The sequence below is a fragment of the Pomacea canaliculata genome, linkage group LG4 (genome assembly GCF_003073045.1).
Source record: "Pomacea canaliculata isolate SZHN2017 linkage group LG4, ASM307304v1, whole genome shotgun sequence".
In the NCBI taxonomy this organism is placed as follows: Eukaryota; Metazoa; Mollusca; class Gastropoda; order Architaenioglossa; family Ampullariidae; genus Pomacea; species Pomacea canaliculata.
The window spans coordinates 21,600,752-21,622,709 of record NC_037593.1 but is presented as its reverse complement, the minus strand read 5'-3'; the positions used below and the strand labels follow the sequence as shown (position 1 = coordinate 21,622,709).

General features: G+C 35.2%; 1 protein-coding gene across 5 annotated transcripts; it reads left to right on the top strand.

The window, feature by feature from the left end:
• The first annotated feature begins 3,488 nt into the window (after positions 1-3,488).
• LOC112561875 (zinc finger protein 91-like) lies at positions 3,489-21,387 on the top strand. 5 transcript variants are annotated; one of them, XM_025234696.1, is made up of 11 exons: positions 3,489-3,614; positions 5,747-6,561; positions 8,031-8,114; positions 8,606-8,792; positions 9,039-9,629; positions 9,874-11,244; positions 11,831-12,106; positions 13,317-13,592; positions 13,836-13,968; positions 14,353-14,475; positions 14,694-21,387. In XM_025234696.1, the coding sequence occupies exons 2-11, from the start codon at positions 6,164-6,166 to the stop codon at positions 15,047-15,049; spliced, it is 3,795 nt and encodes a 1,264-aa protein (XP_025090481.1). In that variant the 5' UTR covers positions 3,489-3,614; positions 5,747-6,163; the 3' UTR covers positions 15,050-21,387. The 5 variants fall into 5 exon arrangements, with proteins under 5 accessions (XP_025090481.1, XP_025090484.1, XP_025090482.1 ...); XM_025234699.1 differs by lacking the exon at positions 3,489-3,614 and adding an exon at positions 3,652-3,845; XM_025234697.1 differs by lacking the exon at positions 3,489-3,614 and adding an exon at positions 3,652-3,853.
• Positions 21,388-21,958: the final 571 nt, after the last annotated feature.

The following is a 21,958-nucleotide window of genomic DNA, read 5'->3' as shown; positions in this document are numbered from 1 at the left end:
TGCGAACATTTACACATTTGAGTCAACTTGCAATGCTAGTTATTTATGTACTTTGTCAGGAATGTAGGGAAACAGAGCTTACATCATTTGCACAGAAAACAAAGGTTGGGTGGGGGTTGGATGGTCTTACTCCAACCAAATGTAACAAACAGAATGTGAAGACAATTATGTATAGCATTCCTAACAAACAATGAAAACTGCTATCTAGTCAAGTTTGTAGCCATTCAGTGTCTAGAGAGCACATCATTGTCAGCCACCTAAAAGGCCAGACAGCTATAGTGCTTTTCCCAGAAATCTTTGACAGAAAATAAGATACCCCCTAGCCACAAAAATCAACCATCTTTAATCCATGTGACTACAGAGGTAATTCATAAAATAATCCTAGCATACAGAGGAACAGAACATGAGCAGCTGCTTAAATTCTGGTGCACCAGTGATGTATCTCTAGATTTCATGAATAGGTTATTCTGATTCCTATTTGCCCCCAGTGGAGCATAGGGCTGCAAGAATTGGTTATACTCCCTATAAGCTTTTGAAATAATTTCTTTAATTGATGTTCATCCCATCACCCTGCAACTGAAGGCTAAGAAAGATGAGAGTGTTTCCTACTAATGCTGCTACTTCAGTAGATGCTCGCAAAAATTGGAAGCAATATATGTGACATCGCGCATCACTAAATGTTAGATAGCAAAAGACCAAAGATGGCAAAAACCATGAAGCTAGTGGACACTGAACTTCTATATAACTAACTAAAGCTATAACTGTGTTGCTCAATGTTTGCAAACACCATTGTTTTTATTACTGTGTACTTCTCTGAAGCCTGGTCAACATTTGGGTACACAACACAACCATGTTGACTTTTCTAAAAGTGAATAAAATAATTAATTTTATTAGTAATGTTAAAGTTATATGTAGTAACACATTGAAAGATGGTTATATTTTTCATTCAGCAGGTAAATTACATGAAAGGCTTAGATAAAACAAAGTTACTAAGCTTGATATTTCTGCTCGCGCTTTTTCCGTTCATTGTTTTTGTTACAGTTTGTTTACTTAAAATCCCTATAACTTTATATTGATATGTGATACAGGCCTAAAATTTGAATGAAGTTTTCTTCATACATATGTAAACATTTCAGTGAGAGCTTTTTAAAAAATATTTAGTGGTTTAGTAGTTACTAAGCTTTCACTTTGTTTTCCTTCGCCTTTTCAGTTTCTTGTTTTAGTAAGCTTGTTTAGTTCAAAAGCTTATAACTTTATATTGGCATGTGATACAGGCCTAAAATTGGGTTGAAGTTTTCTTTATTCATATTTAAACATTTCTATGAGAGCTTTTAAAAAAATATTTAGTAGTTTAGTAGTTACTAAACTTTCAGTTTTTCTTTCCTCATTTTCTCAGCTTCTTGTTTTGGTTAGAGACTGTTTACTTCAAAAGCTAACTCCTTCTTTTTGACAAGAGATATAGATCTGCAATTTGGTTGAGCTTTTCTTCATACATATAAAAACATTTCTATGATAGATTTTTAAAAATTACTTAGTAGTTTGTTAGTTATACCGTTTTCCATCAAAATTTCTTAAAATTTAACACACTTTTTTACAAAAAAAATTATAAAAAAAAAACTAAGAGGAATTCGCAAATTATTTATCATAGAAATGTAGATCTGTCTTTTAGGTAACTATTTCAAAAAGAATTTTGAGTCTACTCACAAAATTGAAGAAGGAGTTAGCTTTTAAAATTGTTTGTTTTGGCGCCATTTTGGATTGTTTCCATGGCAACCGATAGCGCGACGAGTGCAGTAAAACCATTTTTTGAAACTTCATTCAAGGGCTAAATAGCTGATACAAAAAAATCCGCGCTATCCCGTGAAACAAAAAAAATTTTTTTTCGACCGGTGTCTAACCTTAAACCCTAATATCAGCTTTAAAGCATTGGATAGGCAAATGAGCAGAGAATAAATATGCTAAACAAATCAAGAATAAATGTCTTTAAATTACTTTTATATGTGTGTGTTTGTGTGCTATTTTCAAATTTTAATAAGCAGTTAACAAAATTGCAAGGAAACAATACAAGTATGTCAAAATGTTTAAAATAATTCCCATAAAATTGGATTAGGAAACCTGGACATTTGGAGGAAAAGCTCTATGATACTCGAAGACTGATGAGGTACTGCTTATAGGCACAAACCATGATAATTCCCTGCACCACCTTACCCTAGGTAGAGCAGATCATAAAACAACTATCATCACATAATGCACAAATGCATATACAATTTATAATTATGAAGTTTATAATGCCTTAGGTGTAAAGTGTCAATTGTTCCCAGCAATTAAAATACAAAACTGATTTGGTTTATATAAATCATGGTATTATTGGTGGTGCTAGGCACAAATCTCAGCAATATATTTCACGTTATTTGTCTGAAATATAATAACCAAGTTAATTTTAAAGTTAACTTTATCCCTTCATCAAAGCCCTTGATAAAAAATGTAAACGCACAGACAGAATAATAAGAACACATATCTAAATGGACACACGCAACATAACATGCAAACGTTATGTCTACAGAATGACAAATGGGATGATAAAAGATACGTAGCTCTTAGTTGTTCCCAGCTGACTCAATACATATTGTATACGCATGTATACACATTTGTTATTAACGATCACAAATACACAACAAAGCTTTCAGAATTGGGAAGACTTCACTGGTCCACTGACATTATCAATAAGGTATTCTAAGACTCGCCCTCATGTAAAGGAAAGAAAATGTAATGGACCAAAGAAATAAACGACAGCTTGACGCGCTGGTTTGTGGAGTTTTCGGCACATAGTTGGTCCAGACATTAAATTGGCAGGCGATTCCTTGTACGGGGTGAGTAAATAAAAACAACAGGGAAGAGATGGGAACCGATCTCATAGCAAAACAAGTATAAAACCCTGCTTTCGTTAGATTGATTCTCCATTTAATGCAACCACCGAAAGGTCACAATCGACCCTTTTCCAGCAACATACATGTTTTTTTTTTAAAAAGCATAGCGAAACAACAACAGCAACAGCAACAACAACAACAACAAAACCCCACAAAATACGTCCAGCACAAGGTCATTAAAGGGAGTTCATTAGACATTACTCTCCGCGGTCTATTTAATCTACTCAACTTCATTCCCCTCTATTTGATGGGATCGTACTCGATATTTCTCTTAACGTAATTTAACATGGCGAGTAATGCATTTATACCACTGATCTGTACCCAGCGTATGATCTACAGACCTTTTAAAAAACGGTTCCACTGCGTCATCTTCAGATACACACTGTATGCTTTGGCAAACAAACGCTAGATTATACATACCAGTTAACCCTGTGTATACATCAAACCCAAAACTCTAAGTTTACCGCGATATTTATCTTGGATTTCACCTTTACTGTTAAAAAAAAAAAGAAATCCGTAGCTTGTCGTCTACTTTTCCATCGACAAAGAAACCGGAAAACAAGGGAAACAACTCCTTTGCACACTCTTCCCCCCACCCCTCGCTCTCTTTTCTCTCTAGAGTAACAGACGCGAAAGTTAAATTTTGAGTAAATCTAAATTGTAGAAAGTGGGCAACAAGCGTGTTATGTAAGTATCATTTGATCTGAATTAATTTTGAATAAAATCTAAGCGAGTATCAGGTACAGGCAGGATAGATTGAGAGTCGTGAAAAGTTTGCGAACTGCTGCTAGGCCGTTCGTTGCAGTACAGAGATGACGCTGGCTGTGACGATGGCGGTGGTGGTTGTCGCTGATGGTGGCGACTCATCCTTTGTCTTTGTCGTTTAGGAGTTTGCATTACATACTGGGAGACGTATCTGTAAGATTGTAAGACGTGTTTTTGGATATAAGTTCACTTAAGAAAGTTTCTGAGCTGTTTTAAATACTTTTTTTTCTTTTAAAATCGAAACGACGAAATCACAACAATGGCGCATCGGGGTCACTTGACTGCGTCTGACCCCCCCGTCTTTTTGAACAAGACAACACTTTGTTCACTGGTGGGCATTGTTGACTGTTCATTTTTTTTAAATGGATAAAAAAATTTGCAATTGATAAGAATGTAAGGAATGGTGACGCTTTGTCGATAGCGTTAAAAAAAAAATCAATTTAATGGAATTGGCGAGACGGAGACCCACAGAAGATGCTATGATAGTTGCAGTTTAAATCCAAGGGGTGGAGTTAGTACATTCGTGTATCATACGAAGCACGAGATGGTGGGAAAAGGCTGTCATTAACTTATGTCACTGTTTAAAAATTAAAAATGTACTGTCTTTAAGTAAATATCCAGAAAATTGTGTAATGTAAATTGTACAGTTACAATATAAATATTAAATCAGATATATTTTTCAAAAACCATAAATAAAGCTGCGCATAAAAACAGCATTACCCATAGCCATGCATGATTTGGGAGGTTTGGCCATTTTCAGTCTGTCATCACTAATTCTTAGCAAGGTAAATATCAGCTCATGGCTTGATAAGATGGCCAGGATGGCATTTGCATATCTGTTTAGTAGTTTTCATATATATATATGCTCTTTGTAGACAGTGATGTGGCATGTTTTTAAATATAGCTCAGTGAATATTAATTAATGATTGCACTAATAATAAATAATTACAATATAATGTGATTTCTATGTCTTTTTCTACCATCAGAAAAGGGAAGGGGGGGCTTTAAAGTGCTTTACACGAACAAGATGCAATAATAATAACTGCTAGGGGCACAAACTCATTAATTTAGGAGCCAAATTCTAAATACACATCAGAAAATTTAGTCATAGAAAAATGTGAAGAGTGCATAGCCTATAGCTCAGAAACAAAATGTTATAACTGTAGAGAAATAGAGACAGTATATCAGCGAAAGAAATCTCAGACCAGATGTTCCAGACTGAAGAGGCTGTTGGTGGAAGAAGGGATCTACAACTGGAAATGAGTTAGCTCAGTCATAGAACTTTAAAAAAAACAGAGGTATACAGTGTAACAGAGAGTACAAGGCAACAGGAGACACCAAAGTAAACAAAGCGATCATAAAACAAAATCCAGAGAAGTAACATTGTTAAGCAAAGGCACATCAGACAGAACATATTTACAGATTAAATTGTATGAATTTGTAAATAGTGAGGAAGTCTGTAGTAAAAGGAGTTCTCGTCAATCAAAATGGCTTGGTGCTGACAAGTTTGGGGATGATCAGATGCTGCTAAATTTTTTGGACATAGTATTGCTTACAGTGTAATATGCTTTCTTCAGATGCTTTCTTTAATCTTTATCGTGTTTAGAGAGACATGATAATATGAAGGGTTGATACCGTGGAAAAATATTGATATTGTATATTGCAGCATATTTCATTCATTGCCTTCAAGATCCAGAACTAATAGCCGCCAAAGTGGGCATACATCACATCACAGACTTTCAGTAGGACTTAAGGCAGCTAGATACTCTTCACTGGCAAACAAAAAACCCCAGCAAGAAAAGTATCATTAGTGAAAAAAAATGCCTTTTGAAAAGGAAGGGGCCCTTTACTAATTTACTAACATGTTACTTATTTCCTGTTTAGGTTCACACAATCTCTCTCTCTTTCGCACACACATATATATATATACCTGTTTGTTGACACAGCATTGCATGCTAAAAGAATTTAAAACTGAAAAGCTAATGGTGAAGCTCTAAATTAATACTGATTTTCTGTTTTTAATAAACTGCTCTTTGATCACCCACTTGTTGCAGGGAACAAACTTTCCATCTATTGGATCTGTACTGTTCAGAGAAGACGACATTTTGTCTCGTCATGCTTTTGGAGCTGGAGATGGCTGAAGCATCTTTGCCCAAATATGCATGAAATAATAAGTTTTTATTTAATTTTCAGTTTTACTATTCAGAATGTAGAGAAAATACTTAGGAGTATTGGTTTTTGTCAGCTGAGACATTATCCATGGAAGTGTTATAAGCTTATTTATCTTCAGATTCTTTGTGGCTCTACAGTGGAGCAGAATGTGAGTTGTAGTCTTAGATATGTAAATGTTGCAAAAGGATACTCTTTTCTGTTGTTGCAAAAAATGAATTTCTATTTCTGAAGATCTGCACTGGTTGCTAGAGAGGGAGTGCCCATAACCTAGATCAAACATCTCTATTGTAGCTCCCAAAATGAAAATTGCACCCTTAAAACTAAAAGTGAAGCAAGATCCAGGAATCATTTTAAATGATCACAAAGATCACTTAAGAGCTCTTGAAGTGGATAAGCAAAGACAGCAGCCCATTTCACCACAGAATAGTCCTTACTTTGGTGATTCATCCATTAAATCAAACAGAGACTTAGAGTCGTCTTCATTATTGTCACTTGAGATTAGTTCGCCCTTCTCTGAAAATTATGACTGTCCATTGTGTGGTCTGTCACTCTCAAATGGAGATGACTTGGAACAACATGTTGCTGTTCATGCTGGAGAAAAAGATGTGTTTGAGTGCAGTATATGTTGCAAAACCTACAGTGAGGCTGCCACTTTTGGCAAGCACATTCGCCATCATACTGGAGAGAAACCATTTAAGTGAGCTGATTTTTCTATTCTTTACTGTTAAATTACTAAAATTGGTGTATTTTCATGTATTTTTTTCTTATGGCAGCTTTTACATCAATTCTTGTTACTTTCTGATCTTGAAGATGTTGATGATAAAAGCTTATATTGTACAGTTGTATTTTTTGCCTAGGTTGATAAAATAATTTGGACAATTTTATCTAAATAATTATAAATTTTTTCCATAGATTTTTGTTTATTTTTGTAAATGTAATGCTTATTAAAGCATATATCTGTTTGATATTTATTAATTCTGGTCTCATATTTTCTGAATATTTAGTTTTGATCTTTAAATTAACAGCAACCATTAAGCTAATAAAAAGTTCTCTTTAGATTTTTTCTTTACAAAATGAGCAAGTCTCTTAATTGATAGTGACCAAGAGCCCAGTTTATTTACTTAACTTAGGCACGTGGTATGGCTATGGATAATGCTCAAATAGTATGTTCTGCTGTCTGGTGATGGTATGCTTGCAGATCAGATGGGCAGTACCAGATGTGACAAAACATTAGTTTCTTGATCTTACAGTGACAGTTTCAGTGGATTTAGTTTACAGATCCTTTTCGTCACCTGTTTATTTTATTATTGATGTTTGCCACTGTTGTGGTTCTAATGACTGACTGAATAGTTTGTTATCAAGAAAATTCTTTATTAAAACATGATCTAAACTTTAGGAGAAAAGAGGTTAGCTAGTTTCTTCCCAACTCAGACACAAGATTGAGACATGAAAAAATATGTTGTGGTCCTGTTTAACTTAAACTCAAGCAGAGATTGTTGCTTAATAATTGTGCTGTCATGAGATCTGAATTGATCTTGGCTAAACAGTCCACACTTTACACTGGTAATAATAATGGTAATGAAGGATGAAGGATAATCACTATAAGTGGATGTTTCTTGAGGAACACTTAATTGAACACAGATACTTTAATATATAAGTCCTCTGTATGCATAGTTTATCAGCAGGCTAAGCTAATAGATGTTTGAATGATATACAAAAATATTTTGAAAGTAAATTTTTTTGAATGGAAGCAGCGTAGAATAGGAACATGTAAGCAATGAAATTCATCCCCAAATCCTGTCCCCCATCACCCTAGTTTGAACACCAGTGATCTTATTCTTTTTTGGACATTTGCAAGCAGAACAACATGAATTAGGCTTTTTTAAAAAAAAAAGTTATTAGGCATAGTAAAAAATAGTTCTGGAAGGCACTGCATAAAGGAAAGCCTGAAAAAGGACAAGTACCTGGTTTAGTCCAGCATGCGTCTATTGTATGTTATCTGTTCCTGCACATGTCCTCAGTCTTTCTTTTTCTCTATTGTCTAGGTGTGGTGTACAATGATTTTCAGTAACTAGTGACAGAGTGAAATGAAATTGATAATGTTTAGTGATTGCCTCAGGATAAAAAAAAATGATTTATAAAGCTGCTGATGTAATTTATATGAAGGTGCCCAACATGTGGGAAAAGTTTCCGTGAGAAGTGCAGCTTAACAAGACACACCAGAACGCACACTGGGGAGAAACCATTTATGTAAGTGTTTCTGTGTTCTGCAGAAGCTTATGGTTTGATTTTAAATCACTGTGTTGTCATCACTTTCAGATCATGATGTCTGTGTCCTTTGATCATGTTTCTTTTTTATGGGAAGAGGGGAGGTTTCATATAAAATCAAAGCACATTTCATCTTCTGTCATTTTTTTATTATTCAAACGGTACTTAAATGTCTGATTTTCATTACACGGTTCTAAAAATACATACATGTAAAATACATGTATAATCCATAAAAGGATGTAAAATGTTCACTGATTTATATGCCTGATATTATAACCTTTCTAAGTAAGAGATGAATTTATACATTGTATTCCACAGCCTCAAAGAGCTGAAGGGCCAGATGAGATTAACATGAAGCTTTAACATTTTCCTCCAAAAAACATAGATTGCATTGATTTTTTTATAAATAATGCATTGATTTTTTTGTAAATAAAACTTAAATCATAGTAAGACACTTTGTTTCTTTATTTCAGATGTGAAATATGTGACAAAAGCTTTTCTGATGTAGGAAGCTATGGACGTCACAAAAAAACGCATATGGGAAGCCGTGCAAAAGTGCACAGATGTCCACATGATAATTGTGTAAAAAGGTTCATAGACAAAAGCTCATTAAAGCGACATATTAAGACTCATTCAGGAGAACGTCCGTACCAGTGCAAGGTGAATATTAAGAATGTCATCACCTTATAGCAGTTTAAAGTTTTACTATCTTTTGCTTGATATACTTAAACACATACTTAAAAATAAAAGTGCTTTATTACTCCATGGAAATTAACTTCCTAATCTGAACATTAAAAAAATGAAACTGTTTTCTCTGAAAATTTTGATAAAAAAAACTGTAGTTTAGTATTACCAGAAGTTATTTGCAAATTGTGTAAACAAGGACTTTTGTCTTTTATTTTCTAGATTTGTCAGAAAGCATTTACGGAATCTGGTAGCTACAAGCGCCATCTTCGTGTTCACAGTGGGGAGAAGAGATTCAAGTGCAAATCTTGTGGGAGAGCTTTCACTGAGAAAGCTTCAATGCAGCGGCATCAACGTAATGTGTGCACATGGATCAGTGACCAATGTGAACCTGAGGTAGACCAGAATGAAGAGGAGGATCCTTACTCCCTGCATGATTTTTTCAAATGTATGGTAGGAAGGGAGAATGGTAGCATTGGGGGTGATCACATTCTGATCAGCAATAATAACTGTATCTCCAGCAACTTTGGTCTGCATAGTAAAGAGAAAGTGGTTGCCTTCAACAAAAGTGACTGTACAAAAACAAAACTTACAGGTGAAGGAGAACATTTGTTTGATCTACAGTCAGCTGTCAACACTGAAGATGGCAGCACAACTCAACACAGCTCTTCCAGCAGTTCATCACCTATGATGCATGAATCAGAGGCAGAAGAAAGCACATTCTGCCCAGTTGCCTTTGCAGAACCAGAAGGAATGCCCAGGGGGGACTGCACAGCATTGAGAACATTGCAGGTTCAGGTGCAGCCTCTGCAGGTAAGCTGATTTATCAAACGATCAAATACATTTGTAGATATTGTATTCTTTCGTACTCTTGTGTACTAAATTCAATGATGATTGTTTCTTGGATAATTGCTGGTTATGTGAAGAAGCTATGTTATTGACACAGTCTTGCTAAATAGTGGCTACAATTTGGCAGCATATTGCAGTTAGAGATTTATGTTCATTAATTAAAGTGAAAGCTTGACATACTGAAAACATTTGATGCATTCTTTGGCAGATGATCACAAGGAATGAACCCGCATGGCCTAAGGACCAGTACATGTGTTTTGAATGTGGTGATGCCATAAGTGATTGTGAGGACAGTGATAGTGTTAGTGGCACCATAGGAAGCAGCAGTGGCTTCAGCAACTCTGATGATGACAGAAAAGCCAGGAGATGTAAAATGTGTCGTTTTGAAGCATCTGCACTTGCAAATGGAGAGACATCACCCCCAAATTTTGAAGAGCACTTACATCAACTAGGAGAACTCCATACTTGTACAAAATGTGGGAAGACATTCGGTGATTCCTCAAAACTCAAGCGGCATTATAAGATTCATCTGGGAATTCGCAACTTCAAGTGTGAAACATGCGGGAAAGCATTCATTGAGGCATGTAGCCTTCGTCGTCATGAGAATGTTCATTCTGACGTAAAACCATATGTTTGTAAGAACTGTGGCAAGGGTTTTACAGAAAGCAGTGGACTAAAGAAACACCTCATCAAATGCAAGGATGTGCCAAAAGTACAGATACCTAAAATTTGCGTTTCTATAACATCAGAAATTGCTTCTGCAAGAGAAGAAGTCCAGCAGGAGAGTATTTTGCCTCCACTACTGAATGATTTAAAGGATGCAGCTGTCATCACTTCTTGCAGTGATGAAGGTAGTGCTAATACAGATATTTCAAAAACTTATGCCAGTTGCTACTTCCGTAACCATAGTGACAGCATGATTTATGTTTGCACTCAGTGTGGTAAGTCTTGTGAAGACTCAAGAAGTCTCCGCCGTCACTTAATTGCACATGCCAAGCAAAGTGGTAACCCTGCAGAAAGTATGGTTGGTTTGGATCAAATCAGTAATGCCTTTTCTTGCCCACTGTGCAGTAAGATGTTCATTTCTGCACAGTATCTTAGCCAGCATATGAAGAATCATGGGGTTGATACTGCTGGACCTCATTCTTTACCACAGACTAGATTTTCTGCTAGCTCATCTTCCTTACACTTCACACCCGATTCCAGCAATGTCTCTGAAGCTAATGTGGAAAATTTTTTGAGTGCCAAGTCCTTACAGTTTGCTCACCCAAATATTTCTGGAGATATGTCTCCACACCAGATGTCTACTTCACCACTTCAAGTCAACCAGGGTACCCCCTGTAATGTTTGTGGAAAGACATTTGCAGATGCCAGCAGCCTCAAGCGTCATGCTCGACTGCATTCTGAAAGCCAACACACTTGTGAAAAATGTGGCAGAGCCTATCCAGATCAGGGAGGGCTGACAAAGCATCGTCACCGTGGATGTGTATCTGTGCCAATTAATACCCAAGGCATTGATGATCATTTTACTGAAGATGGAGAAAAACAAACTTTGTATCCTTGCACCCAATGCAGTAAAGTAAGTTTCAGTTTGAGTATTGTCACTACACCTTCTATTTGTGGCTATGAAGCTTTCGAAGGGAATGTGTCTTTCAAGTGATTTATTTACACTTTAGTGGAAGACACATGTGGATTGCCTAGTTGTGCATGTGTGCATAAAGGTTCTCTCTGAGCTTTGTACCTGTGTGCTTAGAAGGTAAGCACATAATAAAGTGATGATTGCACAGAGAAATCTGATATACAAATCAGTGGTTGATATCTTGAATATGCTACTCATTAGTGTAACATAAAGTAAGTAAGTAAAACCTAGTTAAATTAATGGGGACATTGACAGTGAGTCACATTTAGTCCACATTCACTTCCATGCTTTACAAGAAAACCCTTTGAAGAAAATAATCATCTACCTCCTGATTGAATATTACTTACACAATTTAGCTTATGTAGTCTCATCTGCATTATGATTTTTCGAGTTGAAATAGTTCTTGATTGTTTTATGGAATATGTTAATCTTATTATTGATACATTTTTACTTAGATTAGAAATGTTATTTTAAAACACTTTAAGCTTTTTAATAAATGCAAAACATTGTTCTTTATATATGACAGATTTTCATAACAAAAGAACTCCTGATTGGTCATGAAATGGCACATCGAGTAACTCCATCACTTCGCTGCACAATTTGCCGCAAGTCATTTTCTGATGCTGCCAGTCTCCATCATCATTCCATAATCCACTGCAGAAAGCGGCCTTATCCATGTGATGTGTGTCTCAAAGCTTTTGCTGATGGTGGTTCTCTTGCCAAACATCGAATAAGAGGCTGCTACCCTGTGTCTGCCACATCTGTGGACACCTCCAAGCTTCCATGTGCCGACTGTGGCAAGGTAGGCATCATGTCAAGGCTGCATGTGCTTTGTCTTTGATTAGTTCACCATATTCAGTTTTCTTTTTCATGAAGGTTAGTTAAAGATGCTCAATTTTATTTTGGTCAATAATTATTAATGCAAGAATTCAACTAAGCACAGGTGACTTGATTTATGCCAGGGATGTGTCCAGAAGGATTGCATATAAGGGAAGACTTGGGGAAAATAAAAAGTTATTACTTATAAATAATGTTGGTCTCATTTTGGAAGGTTTAACACTTCATTTGTTGTTTTTCATATCCAGGTTATTTCCTTTATTCTGGCTGTCAGTTCACTGTTCACAGGACTGTTGAGCAAGCACTTTCAACTTTTTGTACTTACATAATTACATTATATCCATTCAAGTCTGTTTAGACTTGTTCAAACCGCTTGGATTTTTTCTTGGATATTTGTTCTATATTTCGACACTGTAACACAGGTTCACAGCAAAGTGAACAGTAGCCATTAGCAAGAGGACAAAGCACACTGACCAATATTACAAGCATTTGCTCATTTCTTTAGAAAGGGTTTTTGTTTCTTTGTCAGCTTGATCTAAGTGTCGATGAAACAGCAGAAATTGCTTGCAATTACTTGTATCAGAGAGAGCACTTACCCTGCTACTTGCAGGCTATAGAAAGAAATTGACACACAGAAGTCACTAGGTGCTGTAAAACATTTTAGCTGTAGTAATAACAATTAAAAAAAAAATGCAAGATTCTTATAGTGTTTAAGAAAAAGAACAAGACATGGACAACATATGAGGGACAGAAGAACAAGCAAACAACATATGGAAGGATAAACAACTGATGGCTGATAAAAGACAAATACAGAAAATGCAAAGAGGAACTGTAAAATGCATTATTTAAGATTTGTGTGGTCGAGCACATATAAACTGCAAGTCACTTGTAAATGCTGCAGTAATCACAGCATAATGGTGTATTGTTGATGCTATACTATGTTTTTATGTAAATCTCAAATCGTGAACAGCAATGCCAGAGGTCCATTAGATTTTCCCTCATTAGAATGGCTATGACACTTCTCCCATTTATATGTGTATTTTACTATGTGTTATATTCACACCATACATTGTGCATGTGTATGCTTACATGCTAGAGAGGGAAAGACATGATAGGTATTTATATTTAAGTGCATGGAAGTTTATTTTTATTATCATTACTAATTTATGGTGCAGATATTCTCAGACCAGACAAGTTTTGATCAGCATATGAGTTCTCATCGTGGTGTAAAACCCTTCTCCTGTTCCCAATGTGGCAAAAGTTTTACAGAAGCTTGCAGCCTTAAACGCCATATGCGACTGCATACAGGCCAGAACTTGTGCCGTTGTTTGCATTGTGGAAGGACATTCCTGGAAAACTCAGGTCTCAAAAAACATCTGGAACGGCGTTCATGCCAGCGGGAAAAAAAAGCAGTAAAGTCTTTTTTGTACCCTTGTACAGTTTGCCACAAGGTATGTTTGTCTGTTATTTATATGTGTGTGTGCATTTTTTCTTATTTTATTAAAATGATGTTATTGCTTAATACAGAGATCTAAAAAATGTGTTGCAAGCATCGATTGTTTGGTGTCGTGCACAATTCATACAAGAAAGGCAAAAGACAAGCCCTTAAATCAAACAAGTAACTGTGTACTTGGGTGTCATACTTCTAGATTCTGTTAAGCCTGGCCACAGATATATTCTGTTTCTTGCTGCAGATTTTTACTAAACGCTACATTCTGTTTCGACATATGAAAACTCATCTTGGTTTGAGGCCTTACAAGTGTAACTACTGTGATAAGGCTTTTACAGAGTCCTCAAGCCTGAAGCGACACTGTCGCCAGCATACAGGTTACCAGTTTATTTTTGGTATTTAAGAGCTGGTAGTTTGGAATCATGTTGATCATTTTAAGTCTCTAATCTCTAAGTCTTTATTTATTGATTGATGTTTCAGCAAGAGCTTGTGTTTCTTCCAGTGAGAGTAATGGGTAAACAGCAGATTATTTGCAAAATTGGTAAAATGATATATAGCATCTGAAATAGCCAGGACACGCTTGCTACTGCTATAATTTACACTGCCTAAAGTTGTGCATAACACAGCCTTAAAGATAGCCATAGTTCATAACCAGCCAACCCTTTGCCAAGCATTTAAGAGAAATCTGTAATTTTTTTTTTTTTTTTTTAATGGTTTCACTTCAGAAATACCTTATAAATTTTTCTTAACTGGATTTGTAGGAGAGAGACCATATAGTTGTTCAGGCTGCAGTAAAACATTCACTGATGCTGGGGTGATGAAGAAGCACAAGCTGCGCTGCCCATTTATGGTAGAGGAAGACAGCTGGCATCCATCTGACTATTGTAAGTATGGAACAGATGAAATTATAGGGAAATATTAATAATTGACAAAGATAACTTTATTCCAATTGGATTTTTAAGGTCATATATATGACAACCATTGGAACTGTTCTATAATTTAGTAATCGATTTTGTATTAATCACAAGTTGTGTGTGTGTGTGAGAGCGTATGTATAAGCAATCATTATATGCTTCAGCAATACTCTTTTGTACTTTTACAGCTATTGTTGCTCAAGAATCATTTAACAACAGCACCACTGGAGATACCTCTACAGTTTCAAGCTCTTCATTTACAGTCAGTCACTCTATTCCCTCCATGCCAGTCTCCACCAGCAGGGTATTGCCCGGACAAGTACCATTACAACCATTCCCCAAGATGGGATGCTGGCGGTGTGGCAAACGTGTTGTAGATGCAGGCGAGTTGGCACAACACAAAAAGGCAGCACACGCAGGGACATGGCCATTCAAATGCCTTTACTGTTGGCAACGATTTACAAGCCTTTCTTACTTGCGCCTCCATAGGAAGCGTCATTCCTTCAGAAGAAAAAGACTAAATGGTAAAAGCAGCAGAGCATAAACAGAAAAGATGGAGCTGAGAACACCACTTGAGCGCCCCTACCCTGGTTGCCTTCATTTTTAGTGCCTTTATTTTTGCCCTTGATCTGTGCTAGAATGCTAATTTTTGTTTTTATTATTTTGTTTAAAAAAATTTATGCCAGTGTACAAAACTATATTTCATTGACTCATATTTATTGGCAGCTTATTTTCATCAAACCTAAGAAACAATCTACCTCTATATACTCTAACATATTCAGGTTCTCAGAATTTCTTTCCACTGAAACATTTCTTTTATCCATGTTTGTCACTAAGGTTTTTGAATTGGACTTTTTCTTAAAAAAAAGCACAAGTCAGCATGAGTCACTAAAGTGCCTTTTTGCCTTTTCAACTGTTACAAAAATTGTTTTCCCTGAAAGCAGCTGGTCACTCATTCCTAAAAGATGCTGATAATCATTCTCCCATGTCAGCCATACTGAAATACTTCTTGATACTGAAGTCAAAACCTAGTCATCATTAGAGCATTGGTATAGTAAAAGAAAAGAACATTATGATCAATACTTATATTCCTTATTTACCTCTACCAGAAAATACTTGTTAAGAAGATTGTGGTAATCTGTGGTTTACTTCATCGTGATGTGGCCACTGCAGTGTTATCTGCCTGTCACATAATCCTGTTTGGTGCGAGTGACCAGAGGCAGTTGTGTATGACCCTGTATGTGTCTTGGCTAGGTACTTCATATGCCAGTAATCTGAGAGCTAATTTGGTGGGTTAGCATATATATATATATCTAAAGACAGCAGTTCCAAGTGCAATTTCTTTGTAAACACTAGAAAGGGTGTTAATCATAGCTCATGACTTCATTCCGTCTGTTCTGTTTTGAGCTGCATCTACTCCATTATTTTATAAAATACTTCTGCTTCACTATGTACCACAATTAAATCACGGTTGAGTTTTTTTTTTTAATAGGCTGGCTGCATGTGAAAAATTGGGAAGAAGTAATCCATTGTTGGCAATGTGGATTGCTAAAACTGTAAAATTTGATTTATTCTGCTGAACAAATGCTGGCAATTTTTAAAATAAGTATTATATGCCATAAGGGCATGTGAACATGCAGAATTCATTCTTACACAAGCACATTTACGTGTAAAATAGCTGTGGAGGCTTTCTCAGCGTTTAGATTTGTTCTTGAACTAGTTACTTGAACTTGTCATTGACCATGAACAATGTAAGTACAATAAAAGCACACCCCTACCCGCCAAAACATAATAGTCTTACAGTGTAAGGAATTGTCATTTCAGAATCTACAACGTAGTCTGTGCATGCTAATTGTAGACATTGGTGCTTTGAGTTTACGATGCAGAGTAAATAATTGCCCTTTTATGTTACTTAGTCTACATTTTAAAATGTTATAATTATTGATTTCTTGCTGTCTTTGACTGGGGAGATGTTCCATTTCAGACACTTCTGAAAATTCTTCAGATTTAAAAGTTGCCATTTTTGCCTTGAAGATTTTTATTTTTGCTTTAGCTTGTTGCTTTATTTCAGTATAAAGGTATAAAGTATAAAAATTATGGTTTTAATAATATTTACTGGTATCTCATCAAGCTATAAATAGAATTTGTCCATAGCAATGTGGATTTTATGTTTAACATGACAAACATTTATAAGGTGTACATTTATTGTCATTCATCATTAATGTAGACATGTGCATCATGTATAAGTCAAGATCATTAATACTAATAATAGTATTAGGATCATCTTTGTTTTAATGAGAGAGAGAAAGCAAGTAAAGCACTTTTTGCAGTTTTCAATATCTTGTGGTGCAAAGCTTTAAATAGAGATAATTTTATAAAATCCTCTAAAACTGGGAATATTTTGTCTGACAGTTTTTACTTCCATTCCTTAACTTCCTGGGACCACATCTGCCTACTGTCTATAAACTTTGCCTGAGTGGCATAGAAAATTATAGAATATTTTAAAAATCTCCATCTAGTTATTGAGAGCTAGTTTTTGTAAATTGTGACAGTTTGAAAAACAGTTTTCATTTGCATTGTTTGGCTTTGATAAAGAGCTGTTTAATAGGAATTTTACTGTTGTATTCAATAGTCATGCAGAAATGGATCTGTGCTTAGTTTTAATAATAAAATGAATAGAAGATTGTATGGCATAGCATCACAAATAGAATATGCACTTGCTATGGTGGTTACAGTACATTTGCTCAGATTAAACAACAGTTAAAAAAATTTAAATCATGAAATGGATGTTAACATTAGTCAAGCAGGATAAAAGATGCGCAAAAAAAGCCAATGTATGTAATATGCAAACAACATGTATCAGAAGTTTGGAGTATTGTTTCTGAAAGATATTTTTGGAAAGGCACATATATTTATATTTATAACCCTAACCCTGTATTAGTACCACAGCTAAGCATAAATTTTTTTCTTGCAAGGACTTTACAGAAAAATAAACTTCAGGCCTATTCAACAAATGTCCAATGCCCCTCTTTAAGGCAAACGGTGGAAATTTACAGGTGATTAACACCACTTCAAAGCTTCACATTGGGGGATATTGTGAAATCAACTGATGTTTATAAAATTATTGGTGAACTAGCATCAGATATTTTCCAGGTCTTATGTAGCCTTTGTTTAGGGCCCTATAAATGTGCCATCCAAGCTTGATATAGAAGAAAATTATGTGAAAATGTTGAACTGATACCTGTCTAAATCTCCTTGTCTACAAACTTACTAGTGACACATGCTGCAGGAGATGAACATGGCAGCTGGATCCTACTGCTCGAAATTACTGAGTAGGACTAAAGTTCATTCCTTCTGTAAAGATCTTTGTAAAAACAAAAAAACATCTTGAGCTATGCTGCATGAGTCTTGAAGCTCAACACCTGCTCACTCTGATGCTTATGGATAATTGCACAAAAAGGAAATACTCATCAAATTCAACAAGGTATTGTACAAATGGCTACTTGCAGAAAGAATTATGTGATTGCCAGAATGGGAAGGATACCTAACTTTTACCATGGTATTAATGCCAGAACCCAAGATATTATCATTAGCTACCAATAAGGACAGCTATTTGTAAGTTAATATTAGTCATTTGAAAAGCTTTGTTTGTCTGCCAAACTACCCATATTAGGTTTGATTTCAGGCCTATTTCAAGATGACTGGTTGTAAGCTTTCTAGCCTCATTTACACATAATCACTTGCATGTGCATGTGTGTGCACGTTATTTCATGGAATACCAGTGCATGTGCTTCTTCTAATCTATTTGGTGAAAAATCACCTTAAAATTAACTTTTCTGAGCTAATTTCAGTATTCAGTGAAGGTGTAAGCATTTTTTAGAATTTGGGTGTGCTGCAGAGGCACATACAGTGAACAGGGCTGACGAGACAAAGCAGGGTCTTATCTATAACTTCTTTGTTAAGACCTTGGCAAACTTGTGGATCTGATCATTCTTAGATAATTTGAAAATGTTCTTGTTTCTCATCAGTTTTATATGTAATGTGCTTGTGTACAAGAGACTGGGATTTTTTCCTGAGTTCTGAAATGCTGTTTGTTCAACTAAGACATTTCCGGACAGTTTGACTACAAGTGTGATAAATATCTAGCATTGTACAGTGATTTTATATCCTGTGTAACACCGTGCCAAATAGATCTATGCAAAATATATAATATCAATGTATGTCATTAATAAATGCTGGAGCTGTTTATTCCCAACAGCACTTTCAGCATAACAGCAAAGCTATTTGCACTATGAATGCCTATAAAATGTGTAGAACTTGCACAAATGTGCGAATAGATCTGTACAGTGCCTTTTAAACTTACATGGTTCACTTAAGAAAGCTTTATTCGGTTAGAAGTATATCGTTAATATGTTGATAAAACTTGTCCTGTTGAAGCATTTTTAGTTAAAGTGCTGTAAATGTATCGATAAAAATGTTTTGGATGGCATACAATGCTGAAAGGTGTCAAAAAGTCATGAACATGTTTTATGATGCTCTGGTTTCCTTAAAGTGAATGAACTGGCAGATTTAGGCTCATGCTTTGAGAAACCACCTTTTTGATGTGTTATTGTATGATAAAATACAAAATGTACCAGTTGGGGAGACCTTTAAGGTAATTTTATAAAGCATCACATCTTACATAGTTGTAACCTTGGACCTAGGTAGGATAAACTCTTCTGAAGTTATCGTGTTGTAAATGCATGAAACCTAACTGGCATTCCATTTTAATATAATGGTTAGTGGTGAATGGCTGAGAATATTGGATCAGTGGTCTAGGCTTGAGTGTAAGAAATTTATGGGCAGTATAGAGCTTATTTTTCATAACCTGCTGGAAAAATGAGGCAGCAGTGACTTGAATGGTTTTGAAATGGCTATAATTTAGATAATGAGGAGATTTATTAAGTTTTTCAAATTTAGAATTTTAGCAAAGTTTTTTTTTTTTACTGTATTCAAGATTTCTGATTATCAGGGTGTTTTTTTTTTCAAAAGGTCTGCAAATTTTGGTACAAATGTATAATGTGACACCAGAAACAAAGGTGATGAGGCAATTATAGAAATAATGTGCTTGAACACAGGTATTGGGACAAGAGGGGAGTAGAGTTGAGCAGATTGAACAGAGGGGAGAGGGTGGGGGAGTTGTTTTCTTTTAATAAACAAAGCAGTTGGGATATTTTTATATATAATTGACCTTCCTAGAGTGCTGCTGTACTGTGCCTTTTTTTCAATTAATGCAGAAGACAATATTAGATCAGCTCAACAGCAGATAAGTTTCATGACGCTGACTTTAACATTTATTCCAAATTTGCCTATGACCAACAACTAAAACTTCACTTCCAGTGAGAGTCATAGCCAGTTCTGCACTTGGACAGACCTCAAGATTTGGCTGCTTATTTGGCACTAAATATTTCAGTTCCTTTCCTATTCAGCTTTGTTGTATTTCTTTACTGGAAACATCATGAGTGACTGCTTTATTATAATATTTGTCTGACCCTTTTGCAAGTGCCTGGGACTTTGTTGCTGCAGGTACTGTTAGGGTTTTCAGCTGTAGGTGACTTGGGTTAGTTTTTACTGATATTTTTTGATGATGTAACATTCCTTCACAAAAGAATTTGAAATGCAGATAAAGCAAAAGTACACTGCTGTTGGGGGTGGGGGGTTGTTTTTGTATGGGTGGGGTGATGTATGTGGTTTGTTTTTGTGTTGGTTTTTTTTGTTTGTTTTTTTTTGGACCAAGTGTTGGGTGGGTGTTTGGTCTGGAATCTACTATCCCTACCTTTTTTTTTTTTTTTTTTTTTTTTTTTTTAATGTGCAAACCCAGCTAGCTGATAAGGTTTGATTCTAGTCATCACTGTGTAATATGATTGTATGCTTTGAAATTTAACATTTAACATTTTTAAATGGGAAGTTTAGTATTTATCAGATGTCAACTTGCAATAGGCATACAATGTATGTAGAGATAAAGAGGATATTATTTTTGGAATGTGAAAATTGTGCTAGTTCTACATAGTTTATAATATAAAATTCAGATCTGTTTACATTTTCATTTACTGCACTTTTTTTTTTTCTTGTCTCCTCAGTTTGCTTTCTTACATTTGGAACTGAAAAGTTAACAGTATTTTGTGTCTTTATTCACCAGTTCACTTTCAAATTTTATTGTTATTTCTTTCTGGCATTCATCAAATCAAAATTTAACACCAGTTTTCCAGTGTTATCCTGTGTGTACATGCAGGTATGTGACCATGAGAACTTCGTCCCCCATTTCAAACTCTCCTCATACTCCAGATTTTCTTTTGTGAGAGAATAGATTGTCTGGAGTAAAAGTGTTTGAGCTTGTACTACTTTCAAGATACCAGCATATAAAGGTTTAAGTTTATACTGTTTTTGGAAAATAATTTTTTGTGTAAAGTTTGGTTGAGAATAAGTGTTGTTAAGCTGAGCTTAAATCATTTGAAGCAGTATTTCCAATTTCTCTCTTTAGAATTTATTGGTGCTAAATTTCCTCCCATGTGCCATGGGCTTCTAGTAAATTATTAATAAAGAGATTCCTTGCTAATTATGCATCTACCAGCTACGTCATAACAAGTTTTCTTTTTCACAAGAAGTGCTGATGAAAATGAAGCTCTGTTCTTATTTCAATGACATAGATCATTATCTCCGTGCATTATCTTTTAACATGCATTAAAGACTAAGCATCTCTGTAGAACATGTTGAGAGCTTTTCATCAAGGTGTTTCACTCCTATCTAGATCAGACTCTTTTGTTCTTACTATTTGCATAACTTAACAATGCTGTCACAAGATCGCTATGTACAGAAGTTTCTATTAAAAACAAATTGACAATTTTTGATTCTTATTAATCAATATAGACATGCATGGTATTTGTAATTAAAAACAATATGTATACTTATGCGACCAATATGTTAAAAAAATGTGTTAATTAAAACGCATTTTGTTCATTGAAATAATTATCAAAGTTTATTTCCCCCACATATCCCTGTACTACATGCAGACCTAAAATCTATACATAAGTCTTCAACTAAATTGACCAATATGATTTAAACTTTTGTCAAGTATGTCAGACGATTATTGGTTGTGATGAAATCTGATTGCTTGTGTTCAAATGACATTTTGTGATATAAGAAATTGTTTATTCCATGCTGATGTTTCACTAATAGGTCTAAAACTGATGGGTTTAAAAGCTACATATTGCCCTTCCTCATTTCTTGCAGTTCACAAACTCATTGTTGAGCAGTGCACAGCTTTTCTGAATATCTTTTATCTTAGTAATTCTGGACATATTTTCTTGTCATTGCATACAAGTTGAATGCAAAATCGAAATGAAAGGGATTAAAACACGGCACCACAATTTATACCTAGAAATAATGGCAAGAAGGTTTTCATAATCTTAATCTG